The sequence below is a fragment of the Monodelphis domestica genome, chromosome X, assembly GCF_027887165.1.
Source record: "Monodelphis domestica isolate mMonDom1 chromosome X, mMonDom1.pri, whole genome shotgun sequence".
NCBI lineage: Eukaryota > Metazoa > Chordata > Mammalia > Didelphimorphia > Didelphidae > Monodelphis > Monodelphis domestica.
In genome coordinates, this window is record NC_077235.1 from 52457208 (window position 1) to 52478485 (window position 21278).

The 21278-nt window shown below is 37.2% G+C and overlaps 2 protein-coding genes across 10 annotated transcripts in view; both read left to right on the plus strand.

Moving 5' to 3' along the window:
• Window positions 1-21278, plus strand: part of ENOX2 (ecto-NOX disulfide-thiol exchanger 2) — a 391463-nt gene that overhangs the window by 82238 nt on the left and 287947 nt on the right. The gene's annotated exons all lie outside the window — the stretch shown is intronic.
• On the plus strand, window positions 10522-20780 carry LOC103093274 (E3 ubiquitin-protein ligase Hakai-like). The gene has a single exon (XM_056809186.1). The coding sequence runs from the start codon at window positions 17418-17420 to the stop codon at window positions 18771-18773; it is 1356 nt and encodes a 451-aa protein (XP_056665164.1). The 5' UTR covers window positions 10522-17417; the 3' UTR covers window positions 18774-20780.

Consider the following 21278-nt stretch of genomic DNA (forward strand, 5'->3'; position numbering starts at 1 on the left):
CAGTTCTATGGCCATTAAGATCTTAAAATAGAATTAATCATTCAGGAGAGAATAGCTCAAAGTTGGCCCCTTGGAAGTTCCTTGGTACTCTCCTTCCTTGAAACTCCATATCTATCTTATTTGTCATATTTCCCCAAATAAGGAGTACTGTCCCCAAATAAGTAGTACTTCTTTGATAGGGACAACATCTCTTCTACTAAGTTGATACCATTTGCTTGACCTTCCTAGGTGCATGGTTGGGCACCTAGTAAATACTGACTATTCCTTCCATTTCCAATGGCTACCATCCTCCCAACCAGCTCGTACCACTTAGCTGTTAATTCTTTTAGAACTACTTAAAGTGTCACTTCTGCAATGAGAATAAGTTAGAGGCCTTCCCAATAAGAATAGGAGTGAAGCAAGGATGCTCATTATCACCACTATTATTTAATATTGTATTAGAAATACTAACAGTAGCAATTAGAGAAGAAAAAGAAATTGAAGAGATTAAAATAGGCAATGAGGAAACTAAACTACCACTCTTTACAGATGATATGATGGTATAATTAGAAAATCCTAGAAAAAAAACCTAAAAAGCTAGTAGAAATAATTAACAATTTTAGCAAAGTTGCAGAATATAAAATAAATCTGCATAAATCATCAGCATTTCTATATATTTCCAACAAAAATCAGCAGCAAGAATTAAAAAGAGAAACTGCATTTAAAATCACTCTAGACAAAATAAATTATTTGGGAATCTCTCCGCCAAGACCATCCCAGGAATTATATGAATACAACTATAAAACATTTTTCACACAAATAAAACTAGATCTAAACAACTGGAAAAATATTAATTTCTCATGAGTAGGACAAGCTAATATAATAAAATGACAATCCTGCCTAAACTAATTTATTTATTCAGTGCCATACCTATCAAACTACCAAAAATCTTTTTTGTAGAATTAGAAAAAATTATAGTGAAGTTCATCTGGAAGAAGAAAAGATCAAGAATACAAGGGAACTAATGAAAAAAATGTGAAGGATGGGGGCCTAACAGTACCAGATCTTAAACTGTACTATAAAGCAATGATCATCAAAGCAATAAGATATCATATGATAATATCAAAATATGATAATAATCAAAGAAATATGGCTAAGAGATAAAAAGGGTGGATCAGTGGAATAGACTAGAGGTAAATGACCTCAGTAAGCTAGTGTTTAATAAACCCAAAGATCCTTGGGATAAGAACTCACTTTTTGACAAAAATTGCTGGGAAAATTAGAAAACAATATGGGAAAACTTAGGGTTAGATCAGCATCCTATGCCTTATACCAAAATAAATTCAAAATGGGTAAATGACTTAAATATAAAGAGTGAAATCATAATTAGGTAAACATAGAATAGTATACCTGTAAGATCTATGGGAAAGAAAGAAATTTAAGACCAAGCAAGAGATAGAAAAATAACAAAATGCAAAATGAATAATTTTGATTATATTAATTTAAAAAGTTTTGTACAAACAAAACCAATGCAACCAAAATAAAAGGGGAAGCAACAAACTGGGGGAAATTTTTGTAACAAAATTCTCTGACAAAGGTCTAATTTCACAAATATATAAAGAACTAAGTCAAATGAAAAAGAAATCAAGCCATTCCCCAACTGACAAATGGTCAAATGATATGAATAGGCAATTTTCAGATGAAGAAATAAAAACTATCAATAATCACATGAAAAAGTGTTCTAAAATGAGGGGATGCCCTCCAATTCGGGAATGGCTGAACAAATTGTGGTATATGCTGGTGATGGAATACTACTACTGTGCTCAAAGGAATAATAAAGTAGAGGAATTCCATGGGAACTGGAATGACCTCCAGGAATTGATGCAGAGTGAAAGGAGCAGAACCAGGAGAACATTGTACACAGAGACCGATACACTGTGGTCCAATTGAATGTAATGGACTTCTCCATTAGTGGCAATGCAGTGATCCTGAACAACTTGGAGGGATCTACAAGAAAAAACATTATCCACATTCAGAGGAAAAACTGTGGGAGTAAAAACACAGAAGAAAAACAACTGCTTGAATACATGGGTCAAGGGGATATGGCTGGGGATGTAGACTCTAAATGAACATCCTAATGCAAACACCAACAACATGGAAATAGGTTCTGATCAAGGACACATAATACCCAATGAAATTTTGTGTGGGAAGGGTGGGTGGAGGGGAGGGAGGGAAATAATGTGATTCTTGTAACCAAGGAATAATGTTCTAAATTGACTAAATAAATTAATTTTTAAAAAAAGAAAAAGTTTTCTAAATCCCTCCTAATTAGAGAAATGCAAATCAAAACAATTCTAAGGTACCACCTCACACCTAGCAGATTGGCCAATATGAAAGTAAAGGAAAATAATAAATATTGGAGGGAATGTGGTGACATTGAGACACTAATACACTGCTGGTGGAGTTGTTAATTGATCCAACCATTCTGGAAGGCAATATGGAATTATGCCCAAAGAGCTTTAAAAGAATGGATACCCTTTGATCCAGCAATACTACTACTAGGTTTGTATCCCAGAAAGATAATAATGAAGAATTTTTGTACAAAAATAATCATAGCTGTGCTTTTTGTGGTGGCAAAAAATTGGAAAATGAGGGGTTTTCCCTTGATTGGGTAATGGCTGAACAAATTGTGGTTATATGGTGATGGAATACTATTGTGCAATAAGGAATAATAAAGTGCTTGATTTCCATACGAGCTGGAAAGACCTCTACAAACTGATGTGGAATGAAATGAGCAGAATGAGAACATTGTACACAAGAGACTGAAACATTGTGGGACAATCATTTGTAATCAACTTTGCTACTGATAGCAATGCAATAATCCAGGACAATCACGAGGGATTTATGAGAAAGAATGCTAGCCACTTCAAGAGAAAGAACTGTGGGAGTAGAAATGCAGAAAGAAAACATTTGATTTTTCATTTGTTTATATGGGTATTGGATGTGGGGTTTGGGTTTTTAAAAGATTATTACGGAAATGATTAATATGGAAATAGGTATTTGGTTATAGTACATGTATAACCCAGTAAAATTGTTTTCAGCTCTGGAAGGGGGAGGGAAAAAGAGGAGGGAAAGAACATGAAACATAAAACCATGGAAAAATATTTAAATAAAAAAAATTTAAGTGCCACTTGCTCCAAGAACCCTCTTCTTTTTTCCACAACAAAAAATGATCTTTCTTTCCCCTAAACTAATAGATTCCTTTGTATCTCTCTCATTGTGTTTTCAAATCTTAATTTGAATACTAGTTTCTATCTTCTCTTCCACCCTGAGTCCCTTGAGTCATTAGCAATGTCTTAACCCTTTAAAAGACCTCCATAGTCTATGTTAGTGCCCTTCAATACCAAACACTCAGTAGTTATGTGTTAAGTTAGGAAGAGGCTAAGCATAGCTTCAGGCAGATGGGATATGGAAGTCAGGAGAACTTGGGATATTTTGTCTCTGACAATATGCTCTGTGACCATTGACAACTCATTTAACTTCTCAGCCTCAGTTTATCTGTAAAATATAATAAATTCAGTAGTAGCCACTTCATTGAAGTTGTCCTGAGGCACAAATAAAATGATGTATGTGAAGTGCTGCACTAAACTTTAAAGGTTATAAATGTTTACTCTCATTAATAGCAGTATTCATGGTAGTTATAGAATCTAGAGGATGGGTTCAAATTTAAGCTGTTCCACTTAGTACCTCTATGACCTTGGGAGATCAGTTTAATACTCTGAGCATAAGATAAAATGAAGAAGTTGGACTCTATGTTCTCTGAGCTTCCATCCCACCTTGACACTCTTTTAGGGTCCCCGGTAACTCAATTTCTTGGACAAAAATTGGAATTTGTAGGTGGGGACATAACTGCTGCCAAGTACACATAAGGTATTCAAAAGAGAGAGAAAGATTTGGGGAATGGTCAGCTGGTTAAGAAGATAGTATCAGACTTCCGGGTAAATATGGCTGCAATCTAGACACGAATCACTTCCTCTTCCCGGCACCGAATGAAATAGACTACCTCAAAAGAGCATAAAAATCACCTTTGGAAGAACAGAGGGACTCTCCAGTAACCCACAGAAACGAAGGTACGTGGGATTTGAACATTGCCACACTATAAGAAGGAGGAAAAGCTTGCACAAAAACGTGAACTGAGCTGCCCTTCCCCCCTACACCTCCCCCACTAAACCAGAGTAGGGGATCAGAGCGCTCACTGCGACAGCAAGTGAGTGAGGAACTTCTCTGTCTGAGGGGTCACACCAGGGTCCTTGGGATCTAAAGACTGCTAGGAAACGACCTCTCAGGATGGTTTCACGGGAAAACTCTGCACACTGGAGAGTGCAACAAACTGCGAACAGTGAGGAGTCTCCAGAGTCTGTAAAAACTGCCTAAGGCCAAAGCATGGCCCCTCGCTGTAGTGGGGGGGCAAGCCAGGCTCCCTGGAAACTGACAGGAAAAACCAGATATCCATCCCTCAGAGCAGTTTTACAGGAGATTCCTGCACATGGGTGAGAAGAGATCACACAGCAGGGGGGGGGGGGCCGGCGCGCTGAGCACAGAGGCAGGCACACTGAGCACAGGGGAGGACCAGATGCGCTGATCACAGGGACCAGTGCGCTAACAAACCTCGAAGGCTGGGAAGAACTAGTCTGAGGCAACCTAAATCCACAGGAAACCTGCCCATATCACCCAGATCTCAGTCCAAAAAGGAAAGGGGGAAATAACCACCGAAGGGATGGCTCACATGGCCCAAAATCAAGCCTCCAAGAAGAAAGGGGAAAAAGTGACTATTGAAAACTTCTATGGCGGGAATACCCAAGGAAAAGAAGAGAGAGAGGACGAAATCCAAACAAAATCAAAACATGCCCCCCCCCCCAAAAAATGGAAATTATCCACAAGCTCTGGAAGAACTCGAATTGGAGCTTATTCAAAAGATGGAAACCTTCTGGAAAGAAAAATGGGAGAAAGAGATCAGCAGTCTGATAGACAAGACTTCACAATTGGAGAAAGAGCTGGAAGTCTCTAACAAAAGGGTAGAACAAGCTGAAAAACAAATCCAGTCCCTAAAGACCAGAAGAAATAAGCAAATGGAAGACAGTGAGCTTGCAAAACAGCAAGAATTAATAAAGCAAAACCAAAAAAATTAATGAATTAGAAGAAAACATTAGCTCACTGACAAGATGATAGACCAGGAAAACAGAGGAGGAAGAGACAACCTGAGAATTATTGGTCTACCCGAAAAATCAGAGATAAACAAAAACCTCGATGCTATTCTACAGGAGATTATAGAAGAAAATTGCCCACATGCTCTGGAGCAAGGGGGAAAAATAGAAATAGAAAGGGTTCACAGAACACCCTCTACACTAAATCCCCAAAAGACAACTCACAGGAATGTAATTGCCAAATTCCAAATCTTTCAAGCAAAAGAAAAAATCTTACAAGAAGCCAGAAAAAGACAATTTAGATATAAAGGAATGCCAATCAGGGTCACACAAGACCTTGCAATTTCCACTCTGAATGACCGTAAGGCATGGAACATGATTTTCAGAAAGGCAAGAGAGCTGGGTCGTCAACCAAGAATCAGCTATCCATCAAAACTGACTATATACTTCCAGGGGAAAGTATGGGCATTCAACAAAATAGAAGATCTCCAAGTTTTTGCAAAGAAAAGACCAGAGCTCTGTGGAAAGTTAGATATCGAAAAACAAAGAGCATGGAATACCTGAAAAGGTCAATATGAAGGAAAGGGAAAAGGAGAAAAATGTTATCTTTTTCTTATATTCAAACTCTCTTCTATAAGGACTACATTTATATCAATTTATATATATTAATATGTGGGGAAAATTAATGTGTAACTCTCAAAAATTACATGCATCATTAGAGTAGTAAGAAGAATCATGCATAGGGAATGTTTGGGGTATAAAGATCATATGGAGAAAGGGGGGATAGAAAGAAAAAGGGAGGGGGGAATCGTTGATGGTTCTAAGATATACTCCAAGAAATGGGGGGGAAACTAAATAGAATAATCTTTCTCACACAAAGATACACAGGGGAAGGGGAGGGGAAGAAAACTCCTATAAGAAGGAGAGGAAGAGAGTTTTTAATTAAACCTTACTCTCAGTGAAATCAACTCTGAGAGGGAAGAGCATCCAGATCCATTGGGATCTTGAATTCTATCTTATCCAACAGGGTAAGGGAGAAGGGAAAACCAAGAGGGGAGGGGGGAGGGAACACAAAAAGGGAGAGAAGGAGAGGGTGGAGGGGGAGGGAACAAAAAGGGAGGGAATAGAAAGGGAAACATATCAAGGGAGGGGTCTAGGGGGATTGATTTAAAGTAAATCACTGGCTTAAAAGGTTATAGCTAAAGAAGAAAGGTCAGAATTAGGGGAGGATTTCAAAATGCCAGGGAGTCCATAAGTGACAATCATAACTTTGAATGTGAATGGGATGAACTCACCCATAAAACGTAGACAAATAGCAGAATGGATTAGAATCTAAAACCCTACCATATGTTCTCTTCAAGAAATACACATGAGGCGGGTAGACACTCACAAGTTCAGAATTAAAGGATGGAGTAAGACCTTCTGGGCCTCAACTGATAGAAAGAAGGCAGGAGTTACAATCATGATATCTGACAAAGCCAAAGCAAAAATAGACCTGATTAAAAGGGATAGGGAAGGTAACTATATTTTGTTAAAAGGGACTTTAGATAATGAGGAAATATCACTAATCAACATGTATGTGCCAAATAGTATAGCACCCAAATTCCTTATGGATAAACTAGGAGAATTGAAGGAAGAAATAGACAGTAAAACCATATTAGTGGGAAATTTGAACCAACCACTATCAAATTAAGATAAATCAAATCAAAAAATAAATAAGAAAAAGGTAAAAGAAGTGAATGAAATCTTAGAAAAATTAGAGTTAATAGACATATGGAGAAAAATAAATAGGGACAAAAAGGAATACACCTTCTCAGCATTACATGGCACATTCACAAAGATTGACCATACACTAGGTCACAGAAACATGTCATACAAATGCAGAAATAATAAATACAACATTTTCAGATCATAAGGCAATAAAAATATTGATCAGTAAGGGTACATGGGGAGCCAAATCAAAAATTAATTGGAAATTAAATAATATGATACTCCAAAATCAGTTAGTTAGAGAAGAAATCATAGAAACAATGATTTCATCAAGGAATATGACAATAGTGAGACATCCTTTCAAACCTTTTGGGATGCAGCCAAAGCAGTAATCAGAGGAAAATTCATATCCTTGAGTGCATATATTAACAAACGAGGGAGGGTAGATATCAATGAATTGGAAATGCAAATCAAAAAACTTGAAAGCGAACAAATTAAAACCCCCCAGGAGAAAACCAAACTAGAGATCCTAAAAATTAAGGGAGAAATCAATAAAATTGAAAGATAGAACTACTAAACTAATAAACAAGACTAGAAGCTGGTACTTTGAAAAAATAGACAAAATACTGGTCAATCTAATTAAAAAAAGGAAAGAAGAAAGGCAAATTTACAGCATCAAGGATGAAAAGGGGGACCTCACCTCCAATGAAGAGGAAATTAAGGCAATCATTAAAAACTACTTTGCCCAACTATATGGCAATAAATATACCAACCTAGGTGATATGATTGAATATTTACAAAAATATAAATTACCTAGACTAACAGAAGAAGAAATAGATTTCTTAAATAATCCCATATCAGAAAAAGAAATCCAGCAAGCCATCAAAGAACTCCCTAAGAAAAAATCCCCAGGGCCTGATGGACTCACAAGTGAATTCTATCAAACATTCAAAGAACAGCTAATCCCAATACTATACAAACTATTTGACATAATAAGCAAAGAGGGAGTTCTACCAAATTCCTTTTATGACACAAACATGGTACTGATTCCAAAGCCAGGCAGGCCAAAAACAGAGAAAGAAAATTATAGACCAATCTCCCTAATGAATATAGATGCAAAAATCTTAAATAGGATACTAGCAAAAAGATTCCAGCAAGTGATCAGAAGAGTCATTCACCATGATCAAGGAGGATTTATACCAGGGATGCAGGGCTGGTTCAATATTAGGAAAACCATCCACATAATTGACCATATCAACAAGCAAACCAACAAAAATCACATGATTATTTAAATAGACGCAGAAAAAGCCTTTGGTAAAATACAACACCCATTCCTATTAAAACACTAGAAAGCATAGGAATAGAAGGGTTGTTCCTAAAAATAATAAACAGTATATATCTAAAACCATCAACTAATATCATCTGCAATGGGGATAAACTAGATGCATTCCCAATAAGATCAGGAGCGAAACAAAGATGCCCATTACCACCTCTATTATTTGACATTGTACTAGAAACACTAGCAGTAGCAATCAGAGAAGAAAAAGAAATTGAAGGCATTAAAATAGGCAAGGAGGAGACCAAGTTATCGCTCTTTGCAGATAACATGATGGTCTACTTAAAGAATCCTAGAGAATCAACCAAAAAGCTAATCGAAATAATCAACAACTTTAGCAAAGTTGCAGAATACAAAATAAACCCGCATAAGTCATCAGCATTTCTATATATTTCCAACACAGCTCAGCAGCAAGAACCAGAAAGTGAAATCCCATTCAAAATGACCTCTGACGAAATAAAATACTTAGGAATCTATCTTCTGAGACAAACACAGGAACTATATGAACACAACTACAAAACACTCTCCACACAACTAAAACTAGACTTGAACAATTGGAGAAACATTAACTGCTCATGGGTAGGATGAGCCAATATAATAAAAATGACCATCCTACCCAAACTTATTTATCTATTTAGTGCTATACCCATTGAACTTCCAAAAAAATTTTTTACTGGTTTAGAAAAAAAACATAACAGAGTTCATTTGGAAGAACAAAGAATCAAAGATATCCAGGGAAATAATGAAAAAAATACAAAGGAAGGGGGCCTTGCAGTCCCAGATCTCAGACTTTATTATAAAGCAGCCGTCATCAAAACAATTTTGTACTGGCTAAGAGACAGAAAGGAGGATCAGTGGAATAGACTCGGGATAAGTGACCTCAGCAAGACAGTATATGACAAACCCAAAGAATCCAGCTTTTGGGACAAAAACCCACTATTTGATAAAAAAACTGCTGGGAAAATTGGAGGATAGCGTGGGAAAGATTAGGTTTAGATCAACACCTCACACCCTACACCAAGATAAATTCAAAATGGGTGAATGTCTTGAACATAAAGAAGGAAACTAAGAAAATTAGGCGAACACAGAATAGTATACATGTCAGACCTTTGGGAAGGGAAAGATTTTAAAACCAAGCAAGACTTAGAAAGAATCATAAAATGCAAAATAAATAATTTGGACTACATAAAATTAAAAAGTTTTTGTACAAACAAAACCAATGTAACCAAAATCAGAAGGAAAGCTACAAATTGGGAAACAATCCTCATAAAAACCTCAGACAAAGGTTTAATTACTCAAATTTACAAAGAGCTAAATCAATTGTACAAAAAATCAAACCATTCTCCAATTGATAAATGGGCAAGGGACATGAACAGGCCATTTTCAGATGAAGAAATCAAAACTATTAATAAGCACGTGAAAAAGTGTTCTACATCTCATAATCAGAGAAATGCAAATCAAAACAACTCTGAGGTATCACCTCACACCTAGCAGATTGGCTAACATGACAGCAAAGGAAAGTAATGAATGCTGGAGGGGATATGGAAAAGTAGGGACACTAATTCATTGCTGGTAGAGTTGTGAATTGATCCAACCATTCTGGAGGGCAAGTTGGAACTATGCCCAAAGGGCGATAAAAGACTGCCCTTTGATCTAGCCATAGCACTGCTGGGTTTGTACACCAAAGAGATAATAAGGAAAAAGACGTGTACAACAATATTCATAGCAGTCCTCTTTGTGGTGGCCAAAAATTGGAAAATGAGGGGATACCCTTCATTTGGAGAATGGTTAAACAAATTGTGGTATATGTTGGTGATGGAATACTATTGTGCTAAAAGGAATAACAAAGTGGAGGAATTCCATGGAGACTGGAACAACCTCCAGGAAGTGATGCAGAGCGAAAGGAGCAGAACCAGTAGAACATTGTACACAGAGACTGACACACTGTGGTACAATCGAATGTAATGGACTTCTCCATTAGTGGCAATGCAATGTCCCTGAACAATCTGCAGGGATCTAGGAGAAAAAACACTATCCACAAGCAGAGGACAAACTGTGGGAGTAAAAACACCGAGGAAAACCAACCGCTAGAATACAGGGGTTGAGGTATTTGAGGAGAGACTCTAAAAGAACACTCTGGTGCAAATACCAACAACATGGAAATGGGTTTGAATGAAGAACACTTGTGATACCCAGTGGAATAGTATGTTGGCTATGGGATTGGGGGGGGGGGGGGAGGAGAAAAAGGATCTTTTTCTCCAGTGAATAATGCTTGGAAATGACCAAGTAAAATAATGTTTTTTTAAAAAAAAGACTAAACAAGCTAAACTTAGAACCATGTTCATGCATATATAATTTATAATTGAATAAATGAATTTCAAAAGAAAGAAGATAGTATATAAGGATATGATTTGCTTTTCCTTACCATGGCTTAGAATACAAGAATGTTGGGCCTTGAGACAGGGATGGAATGGAACTAACAAGGTCTGGAAAAAATGTTTGCCTATAGTTTTGCAAATCTAATAAATAGATATTTAAATTGAAAGGGAAGGGAGAGAAAGAAAACTTTACTTATATCTACCCAGGTAGATACCACAAAAAGTAACCACACCCAGAAATACATAAGAGATAAAACAAAAAAGACAATAGAACCTCTAACTTCAGGTTTATATACAAATATACAAAGCATGATTCAAAATGAACTAAATATTTTAAAATAGGCTTTATTTATTTTAATATTATTCCCCCTACCCATGCACCTCTTTATGTGGTATGATTTACTCCATTTTACTTTTTCCTTTGTGTTCCTCTTAGTACAATCCTCTTTTTCCACCCCTAATTTTTTTACAGATCATCCTAAACATCTTAATACTATACCCTCTGCCTATGTATATTTCTTCTACCAACTATAATGAAAACAATTTTTAAGAGTTACAGATATCATTTTTATATATAGATATATAAGCATTTTGACCTTATTGATACCCTTAAATATTTTCTCTTATTTACATTTTTATGGTTCTCTTGAATTTTGTATTTGGACATCACATTTTCTATTTAAATCTGGTATTTTGTTCAGGAATGCTTATAAATCTTCTATTTTATTAAATGCGCATACTTTCTCCTGAAAGTATATAGTCAATTTTTAAATTTTTTTTTATTTTATTTGGTCAATTTCAAACATTTTTCCTTGGTTATATAGTCAGTTTTGATGGGTAGAGGATTCTTGATTATAGATCCAGCACTCTTGCCTTCCAGAATAGCATATTCTGAGTGTCGTGGTCCTTCAGTGTGCAGGCTACCAGATCCTGTGTAATCTTGACTGCAGTTCCATGATACCTGAATTTTGTCTTTCTGGCCATTTGCAGTATTTTCTCCTTGGTCTAGAAACTCTTGAACTTGGCTATAACATTCCTGGGAGTTGTCATTTGGGGATTTAATGTATGATCTGTGGATTCTTTCAAAATCTATTTTGCCCTCTTGTTCAAGAATATCAGGGCAGTTTTCTTGGATAATTTCTTGTAATATGATATCTAGGTTTTTTTTTTGTTTGTTTGTTTGTTTTTTTGGTCATGGCTTTCAGGTAGTCCAATAATTCTCAGATTGTCTCTCCTGGATGTATTTTCCAGGTCAGTTGTTTTTTCAATGAGAAATTTCACATTTCCTTCTATTTTTTTCATTCTTTTGATTTTGTTTCATTATTTCTTGATGTGTTGTGAAATTATTCACTTCTACTTGCCCAATTATGGATTTTAAAGACTGATTTTTCATCCATAATCTTTTGATTCTCCTTTTCAATTTGGTCTATTCTGCTTTTCATGGCACTCTTTTCATCATTTGACTTCTTTGCCTGTTCTTTAAGCAGGTCAATTCTGGTTTTTAATCCACTTATTACTTCATTTGATTTCTGTGTATCTCTTTCCATTTGGCCAATTTTGCCTTTTGAGCTATTATTTTCTTTTTGCATTACTTTCATTTCTCTTTCCCATTTTTCTTCTATCTTACTTGGTTCTTGAACTCCTTTTTGAGTTCCCCCAGAGCTCATGATCAGTTTCCTTTCTTTGAGAGTTTACATGTGTTTGCTTGTTTTTCACCCTCTCCTGGATGCTTCTGTCTTTTGCTCTCTTTCTCTGTAGAAATGTTCCATGTCAAGAGCTTTTTTTTTTGCTGCTGTTTACTCATTTTCCCACTTGAGGACTGGGAGCCCTGCAAGTTGCTGGTCATTTCTATCTTAGCTTCTGTCTCACAGAATTTTGCCCTGGGGCTATCTTCAGTTCCCTGTCTGAGACCCAGAGAGTAATCCCAGTACTATAGAGCTCTGACCCTCTCCTCCAGGGTCTGGGATTTCCAGGTGTAGGTCTGAGGTTTTTTTTTTTGTTGTTGGTCTAGCCCTCTTCATAGTGTTTTCCCCTGAGGCTGTATTTGCTGCTAAGAGAGTTCAGTGCTATTAAGCTTCGAATCCCACTGCCAGGGCCTGGAGCCTCCAGGGGTAGGTCTATGGTATTTTTCTTTAGTGTAGTCAGCCTCCTAGTATACAGAGGTTGCCTAGGTCCTGACTCTGTTTCTGGCTCAGTAGGTGGGAGAGGTGGTGGGCCTGTGTTTTACCTTATGCAGTTTTGCCCCCTTATAATGTGGAAATCTCTGAAAATTTCTCTGAAGGTGGATATTCATAGTTATTTTTCAAATAGTCTTTTGGTTGCTATATTTATTTTTCTCTTGCTTCTGCTCATTTCACTCTTCATAATTCCATGTAGGCTTTTTCATGTATTTTTTGTAAAGGTATTTTATTTTACCAATTATGTATAATAACAATTTTCCATATAAGTTTTCCAAAGTTATATGATCCAGATTGTTCTCCTCCCTCCCTTCTGTCCCCCTTCCAAGAGATAGTAAGCAATTTGATCTGGCTTATATATGAATTGTCATTCACAACGTATTTCCATATTGTTCATTTTTGTAAGAGAATACTCATATAAAACCAAAACCCTAAATAAACCAAAGTGAAAAATTGTATGCTTTGATCTGCATTCTGACTCCAACAGTTCTTTCTCTGGTAGTGGATAGCAGTCTTTTTCATAAGTCCTTCAGAATTGTTCTGGATCATTGTATTGCTGAGAGCAGCTAAGTCTTTTACAATTTATCATTCCACAGTACTGCTATTACTTTGACCGGTGTTGTACTGGTTCTGCTTATTTCACTCTGCATCAGTTCATGTAGGTCTTTCCAGCTCCTTCCAAAATCATCCTGTTCATTAATTTTTACGGCACAATAGTATTCCATAACTGTCATATACCACAATTTGTTCTGACATTTCCCAATTGAGAGACATCCCTTTAGTTTCCAATTCTTTGTCATTGCACAAAGAGCAACCATAAATATTATTGTACACATAGGTCTTTTCCCCCCACTTTTTTATCTCTTTTGGATACAGACCTAGTAGTGTTATTACTGGATTAAAGACTGCACAATTTTATAGCCCTTTGGGCATAGTTCCATCAGTTCACAACTCCACTAAGAATGCATTAGTGTACCAATTTTGCCACATCTCCTCTAATATTTATCACTTTACTGTCAAATTGGTCAATCTCAAAGGTGTGAGGTGATAAATCATAATTGTTGTGATTTGTATTTCTGTAATCAAGAGTGATTTAGAATGCTTTTCCCCTATTTATAGCTTTGATTTCTTAATCTGAAACCTGTTTGTTTGCATCCTTTGACTATGTGTCCCTTGGGGAATGGCTTATATTCTTATCATTTGCCTTAGTTCTTTACAGGTTTGAGAAATGAGACCTTCATTAGAGAAATTTGTTATAAATTTTTTCTCTAGTCTGTTGTTTCCTTTCTAATCCTTGTTACATTGGTTTTGTTTGTACAAAACCTTTTAAATTTAATATGGTAAAATTTATTCATTTATCATCTTATAAAATTCTCTATCTCTTATTTGGTCACAAATTTTTCCCTTCTCCACAGATCTGACAGTATTATTCTGTGTTCCCCAATTTACTTATGGTACCACCCTTTATTTCTAAATTATATACCCATTTTGACCGTATTTTGGTATAGAGTGTGAAATATTGGTTTATACCCAATTTAACATTCATTTTTAAATATTTTGAGCTCCCAATTTCCTCTCCCTCCAAATCTATTAAACCTCCTCCACTCATTGCAAAAGCAAGTTATACATGTGAAGTCATACAAAATATTTTTCCATGTTAGCTATGTTGCCAAAAAGTGAGAAAAAAAAGGGAAAAATATATGCTTTGATCTTCACCCAGTCACGCATGAATTAGAGATTTTCATATTAGGGGGGAAGTTTTCTCATCACTGAAACATGGAGAGTAACCTTGTATATTGAGAAGATATATTTGAGAAGGAATCCTAGGAACCATTTGGGGAAGCTAGAAAGAGAGCACAAAGGTAAAGATCAATTAAAGGCAGAAAAAGAAGACAGGAAGAAGAAATATCTAAGAAGTTTGGGGAATAAGACTCAAGCCTGACATATAGATGTATGATTTTCTAGTGAGGAAGCATAGTGATTGTATCTGGATATCTCAGCTAAAACTGAATCTATCAGAATCAAAGTACCTAATAATTTATTGCTTTGACAGTGATAATTTTATTTGTGAAAAGGAACAGTGGAGAGAAATAACCAGGATTTATGAGAGAGGAGAAGGAATGCTAAACACAATCTGACATACACTCTTTATTTTTGGTGAATGGTTTATAGTGTTCAGAGAAAGGATAGGTAGGATTTCATGAGAAGGGAAGGAAAGAAAAGGACATAAGCATTTATATGGCTCCTACTAGATGTCAGGCTTCTGTGCTAAGTGCTTTTTATAATTTATCTCATTTGACTTTCACAATAGTCCTGTGAGGTAGGTGCTATATCCTCATTTTACAGTTGAGGAAAATGAGACAGAAGTTAAATGACTTGCACAGTTAGTTAAGTGACCTAGACTGGATTTGAAATCAGATGTTTCTTACTCTTAGAGTACTCCAGGCTTTATCCACTGTACTACCAACTGATTTATGGATGAAAATTGTGCAGGGAAAGTCAGCCTAGGAAGGATAGGAAACTCTCAAGAATGAAATTCTGAGGTTACAAAGAGAAAAAAATCTGATGAATAAAAAAGGGAGTTGTGTAAAAAGACCAGTGTAGGTGCATGTGAATCTTATTTTTCTTTTAAAATAGCTGTGTATACAAGATGCAAATAATGGAGAATGAATCTGAAAGCCCAACAAGGGGGCTATATGATAAAGTTAGGAGTTAGATGGTCATAGGAAACTAAGGACAACACAAAGGGCTTTTTGAGCTCTTTGGGAGGGGGAAGCAAAATGAAAGAAGAAAAAGGAACCACTGCTTTGGTGTTTCAGGGACAATGGTAATTGATAACATTAAGAAGATGAAGTTTCCTTTGCCAAGGAGGATTATCTTGGGACAGAATCAGGCATTCGCAACGTATTTCCATATTGTTCATTTTTGTAAGAGAATACTCATATAAAACCAAAACCCTAAATAAACCAAAGTGAAAAATTGTATGCTTTGATCTGCATTCTGACTCCAACAGTTCTTTCTCTGGTAGTGGATAGCAGTCTTTTTCATAAGTCCTTCAGAATTGTTCTGGATCATTGTATTGCTGAGAGCAGCTAAGTCTTTTACAGTTTATCATTCCACAGTACTGCTATTACTTTGACCGGTGTTGTACTGGTTCTGCTTATTTCACTCTGCATCAGTTCATGTAGGTCTTTCCAGCTCCTTCCAAAATCATCCTGTTCATTAATTTTTACGGCACAATAGTATTCCATAACTGTCATATACCACAATTTGTTCTGACATTTCCCAATTGAGAGACATCCCTTTAGTTTCCAATTCTTTGTCATTGCACAAAGAGCAACCATAAATATTATTGTACACATAGGTCTTTTCCCCCCACTTTTTATCTCTTTTGGATACAGACCTAGTAGTGTTATTACTGGATTAAAGACTGCACAACTTTATAGCCCTTTGGGCATAGTTCCAAATTGCCCTCCTGAATGGTTCTATCAGTTCACAACTGCTGCCAGTGCGATCTCAGGCAAGTGATTTTACTCCTTTGAATTTCAGTTTCTTCAACACCTTAATATGAGGGGATTAGATTTAACCTCAAAGAACCCTTCAAGCCTTAAATATGATTTTTGCAAAAGTTAGAACAAAAGAAATAGCTAGTGGGGAGTTGAACCCTAAGATTAGTAGGGAGATGTTAAGAGAGTACCAAGCTGCCCTTAATGAGGCCTAAATAAATGATTTTCTTGTAAAAAATCTTAGAAAATAGGGAAAGTACTTCAGAATTAGAGGCCAAATGTTCTGATTTTCAAAAATTGAAGATTATAGAGTTTGACAAATGTAATTGATAGTGGGCTTGATATTGATTCCTGGTAAAATTCTAATATGCAATTGTTTTTTTAAACCCTTACTTTCAGTCTTAGAATCAATATTAAGTATCCAGTCCAAGAAAGAAAGGTGATAAGGACCAGGCAATGGGGGTTAAGTGATTAGCCCAGGGTCACACAGCCTGAAGTGCCTAATTTGAATCCAGGACCTAAAACCCACTATTCAAGGGATGATTAGCACACATGCAGAATCCAAAATTTTAATCCCTGCTAAGTCATCATGATCAGGGCAAAGCAATTAGGGAGACTGCTGTATTAGGGATCCTGAGCTGTAAGGTCAGCCCCCTCATTTTATCGATGAGGCGACGCACATTTGACTTAAGCTCTCCCGTACTTTTCGCTACTGAGATGGGGAAAGGTGAACTAGATGGAGTCTAAAACTCATTGATCTGGATCTGCTCTTTCCCACCATAGAGAATGATTTTGGCTCTAGGGTCTTCCTTTACCTAGGGGGCGCTCTGTTGACCTGCGCTCTCAGTTTCCCCTTGCAAAAAGCCTTCCTAAAATCATTTCCGTTGACGTCACTCCGTTGGCGTCAAGGAGCAGGCGCACTGAGTGTCAGTGGTATTTTGGGCGTTGTCTTCTGCTCCCAGAGTGCACTTCGTGCTGAGAGAGCTGCCGCGTGGTTCTCACAGACGGAGGCCGTAAGCGGTTCTTGGTCATTTGGCGGCCTTGTCTTTGGAGGACGAATTTCTCTAAAGCCAATATCCTAACAGACGAAAAAGACTGCCCCTGGGACTACAGGGGCTACGAACAAAATGCTTTCCAAAGCAGCTGCAAAAGACTGGTCTAATTCTAACGAAGAAAGGTATGACCGTAGACGGGGGGAACTGTTGAAAAATCAGCCCACATTGCCTGAACAATTTTTTGGGGACTTTGCGGGAAATATTTACGGAGTAAAGGATGATACTGCAGGCCCTTTGTGTGACAAATGTGAATTCCCCGTTAAAGTTTATGGGCGCTTGATACCCTGCAAGCATGCTTTTTGCTATGACTGTGCTATTTTGCCTAAGGAAAAGGGAGTTAGAGTGTGCCCGGGCTGTAATAGTTCTGTGCATCGAATTGAACAATGTTTGCCGGGTTCTATCTTCATGTGTGACACTGTTCAGGGGTGCAAGAGAACCTACTTATCTCAAAGAGACTTACAGGCTCACATCAACCACCGCCATATGGGCGTGGTAAAACTGGTTACTCCTATGACTGAAAATGGCCGTGCTCCTGTTGCCTCGCCACCCACTCAAGTTATTGATAGTTTTATGATGCCTGTAGACAAGCGTTATGCAAGCCACATTCCTCCAGAGCAGCCCACCACGACGCCATTACTTCCTTTTCAGTGTGCGCCCAGTGAGCATTATAATCAACCACATGAGGATATTCGAGCTCCTCCTGTGGAGTTCTCAATGCTTCCACTGGATACCGCATCTCCTTGGGGCAGGCAGGAAACTGTAAAAAGAAAATGCAGCAATTTAATAACCGTTCCTATTCGTGATGATTTAAATTTAGGCGCACAACCGCCTCCAGTCTCGGCATTTGATCGCCACCATTCTGAATTTCAGGGGCAACTATTTTCTCGCCCTCATCATACTATACCTCCCCAACAATTTTATGTACCACCACCATTACCACCACCTTTTCCTCCTCCTCCTCCTCCGCTACCGCCACCGCCACCACCGCCGCCCCCACCCCCACCAGGAGCAGTAAGCCATTCGATGCGGTATTCTTTCCAGGCACAAGGTACTCCTTATGTGCGCTATAGCCAAGTTCCTCCTCCATCAATGACCTCTGTTCTACCACCAGTTAACCAACCCCTTGATCAAATTATTGCCCAGATGGCACCACGTATGCATCATCCTCTGCCAAGACTTCCTTCCACATTTCGGGGAGGCCTCCCCGTAAAAATTCGTAGACCGTACCAGTATAATCCTAACTCTTTTCTGCCGTTTCCTGAAAATCAAAGACCTCTAAATCCTTCAATCCCACAGCCAGGAAAAATGAATCCTGGTATGTGGGGTGCATCAAGAGGACGACCTCAACTTCCACCAATACAGAGTCCATATCGAGGTGCATTTTCGGGACCATCTTATCCTAATCGGATGAGAAATAGACTCTATTAACAGTGATTGAACTGTGATGGTCTCCTTCCTGGAAGTTGAGACCTGAGAACTGAACTGAACATACAAAAGGAGTTCGAGTGAGACACAAGATGGAACTGAATATAAAATGGGGTTTAGGGTGGGACTGAACTAAAGATATTGTGGAGTTTCAAAGAATCTGTACTGTATATGAAATATGTTTGGGGGTGAGTAAAGTTACCTTGAGGCTTCAAGGGTGAAACTGAATTGCATATAAAATAGGGGTTGGGATGGGAATGAAGGAAAGATTGTACAGTATGGGTTCAAGGGTGAAACTGAAAAATATATATAAAAAATGAGGGTTGGAGTGAGAAAGACCTGAAATTACAGGTTTGGAGGTTTGGAGCAAAACTAAACTGTATAAAATGGGGATTGGGTTGGGAATGCCCTGAAAATAAAGTAGGGGTTAAAGAATAAAACTAAACTGTATATAAAACAGGGGTTGGGATAATACTGAACTGGAGATACAGTGTGTGTTCGTGGGTGAAAACTGAACTGTATAAAATGGGGATTGGAATGGGAATGAACTGAAAATAAATAGGGGTTCAAGGTTGAGACTGAACTATATGTAAAATGTGGGTGGGGGTAGAACTGAACTGAAGATACAGTTGGTGTTTAAGAGTGAAACTGAATTGTATTATAAAATGGTTAATGGAATGGGAATGAACTGAAGATAAATAGGGGTTCAAGGTTGAGACTGAACTATATGTAAAATGTGGGTGGGGGTAGAACTGAACTGAAGATACAGTTGGTGTTTAAGGGTGAAACTGAATTGTATTATAAAATGGTTATTGGAATGGGAATGAACTGAAGATAAATAGGGGTTCAAGGTCGAGACTGAACTGTATATGAAATGGGGGGGTCAGGGTGTGATTGAACTGAAGATTCAGTGGGAGTTGGTGTAGGAGAAACTTTATTCTTTAAATATATTTTGAGAGAGGAGAAATGCTCTTACAGAGGTGACTGGCAAATACTTTGGGGGTCTTATTACTTTAAAATGTTTTTAAGCCTTGACCTTAGGACTGTTCCTATTGTGGTAAATTGCCCCAGAGTTGATTATTTTGTAATATTATTTTTCCATGGGGGAAGTCAAACATTGTGCCCCTTTCAGAAGTATTGCTTTTGTTAATTCAGTATTTAGTTTATTTTTTCTTGTTGTAAAATGTGTAAAATGATGAAATTTCATTAAGTTTGTTAAAAAGAGAACTGAGTAACCCAGTTAGAGTAATGGTTCACTGTTCATTTGAAAAGAAATCTTTAGTAGAATGACCCAGGAATCTGTTCTTGGGTTTTTTTTTTTGGTTATTTTAAATATTTTAAGCAATAACATATAAAAGTTAGAGATAGAAAGCTTACCAAGTTTTCAGATACTGTTTTCTCTTAGAAAGCTGAGAGGGAGAGTTAACAGGATGGAGGATGGGAGTTAGAATCTAGAAACATGAATATAAGATGCTTTATTACAGCAATACAAATAACATTTTTATTTGGGTTCAAAAATCAGCTTGATTGGTAAGAAATGCAGGAGACATGAGCAGATACAGGAGTAAATACACTTGAAGATGATCTAGGTATTTTAGTGGACTAAAAGTGTCACCAATATGAATCACCAGTATGACAGAGCAGTTGCAAAAAAAAATCTCCCATGATTTAAAACTGCCTTAAGACAGGGATAATGTATAGGACTAAGAAGGGCCATCTATCTATATGCTGTACTGTCCATGGTTGAGGGCTTCACATGGCCTACATTTTCTAGGCCCTCACTTTCCCTATAATGTTAGAAACCAAAGTACTTTTCCTTGGTCTCCACTTTCCTATGTGTCATCTATTCCTATTAGCATATTGTAATAAATTCTTTTGTTAATAGACCAAAGAATTCTGTGTATCCCTCTGCTGAATGTCAACCATTTGCTTTCCATTGTGCTTCCTGACCCTGGTTCCTGCATTTTCTTACATGAATACGTTTTCTCAATAAAGTGTTACCCTGTTTAACCAGTCTTTCTTCTGTTTTGTTTCTTTTGAATGAGGTATGTTCCTGCAGAGCTTTATTCTAGACATGGATTTCGTCTCTCACCAAGCCAAACTAGTGACATTAAAGCTACCCCTTGCATTAGGGCCTCTAGGTCTTCTTCCTTCTTACCTAAGCTTTGAACATCTGTGCAAAGTCATTGAAAGCTATGAGTTTTAGGAAATGTGCTTTCCTTGGATTTTTGTCTCCTATGAATTTCAGGGTATCTCAAACAATATGGGAATGGAAGTAGGTAAGAGAGTTATGACTGCCTAAGACTTCATTGACTTTTAGCTCATTGTTTTAATTCTATCACATTTTGAGGGGTTTCCCCAGGATTTGGAATAAAAATTAAACACTTATTCACTCAAAGGCATTTATTAAGTGCCTACTCTGTGCACTGCTCGGGACTTAGCACTGAGTCAGATTTAGAGATAAATAAAACTGTGCTATATGGATTAAAAAATTTTTTTGAATATTTT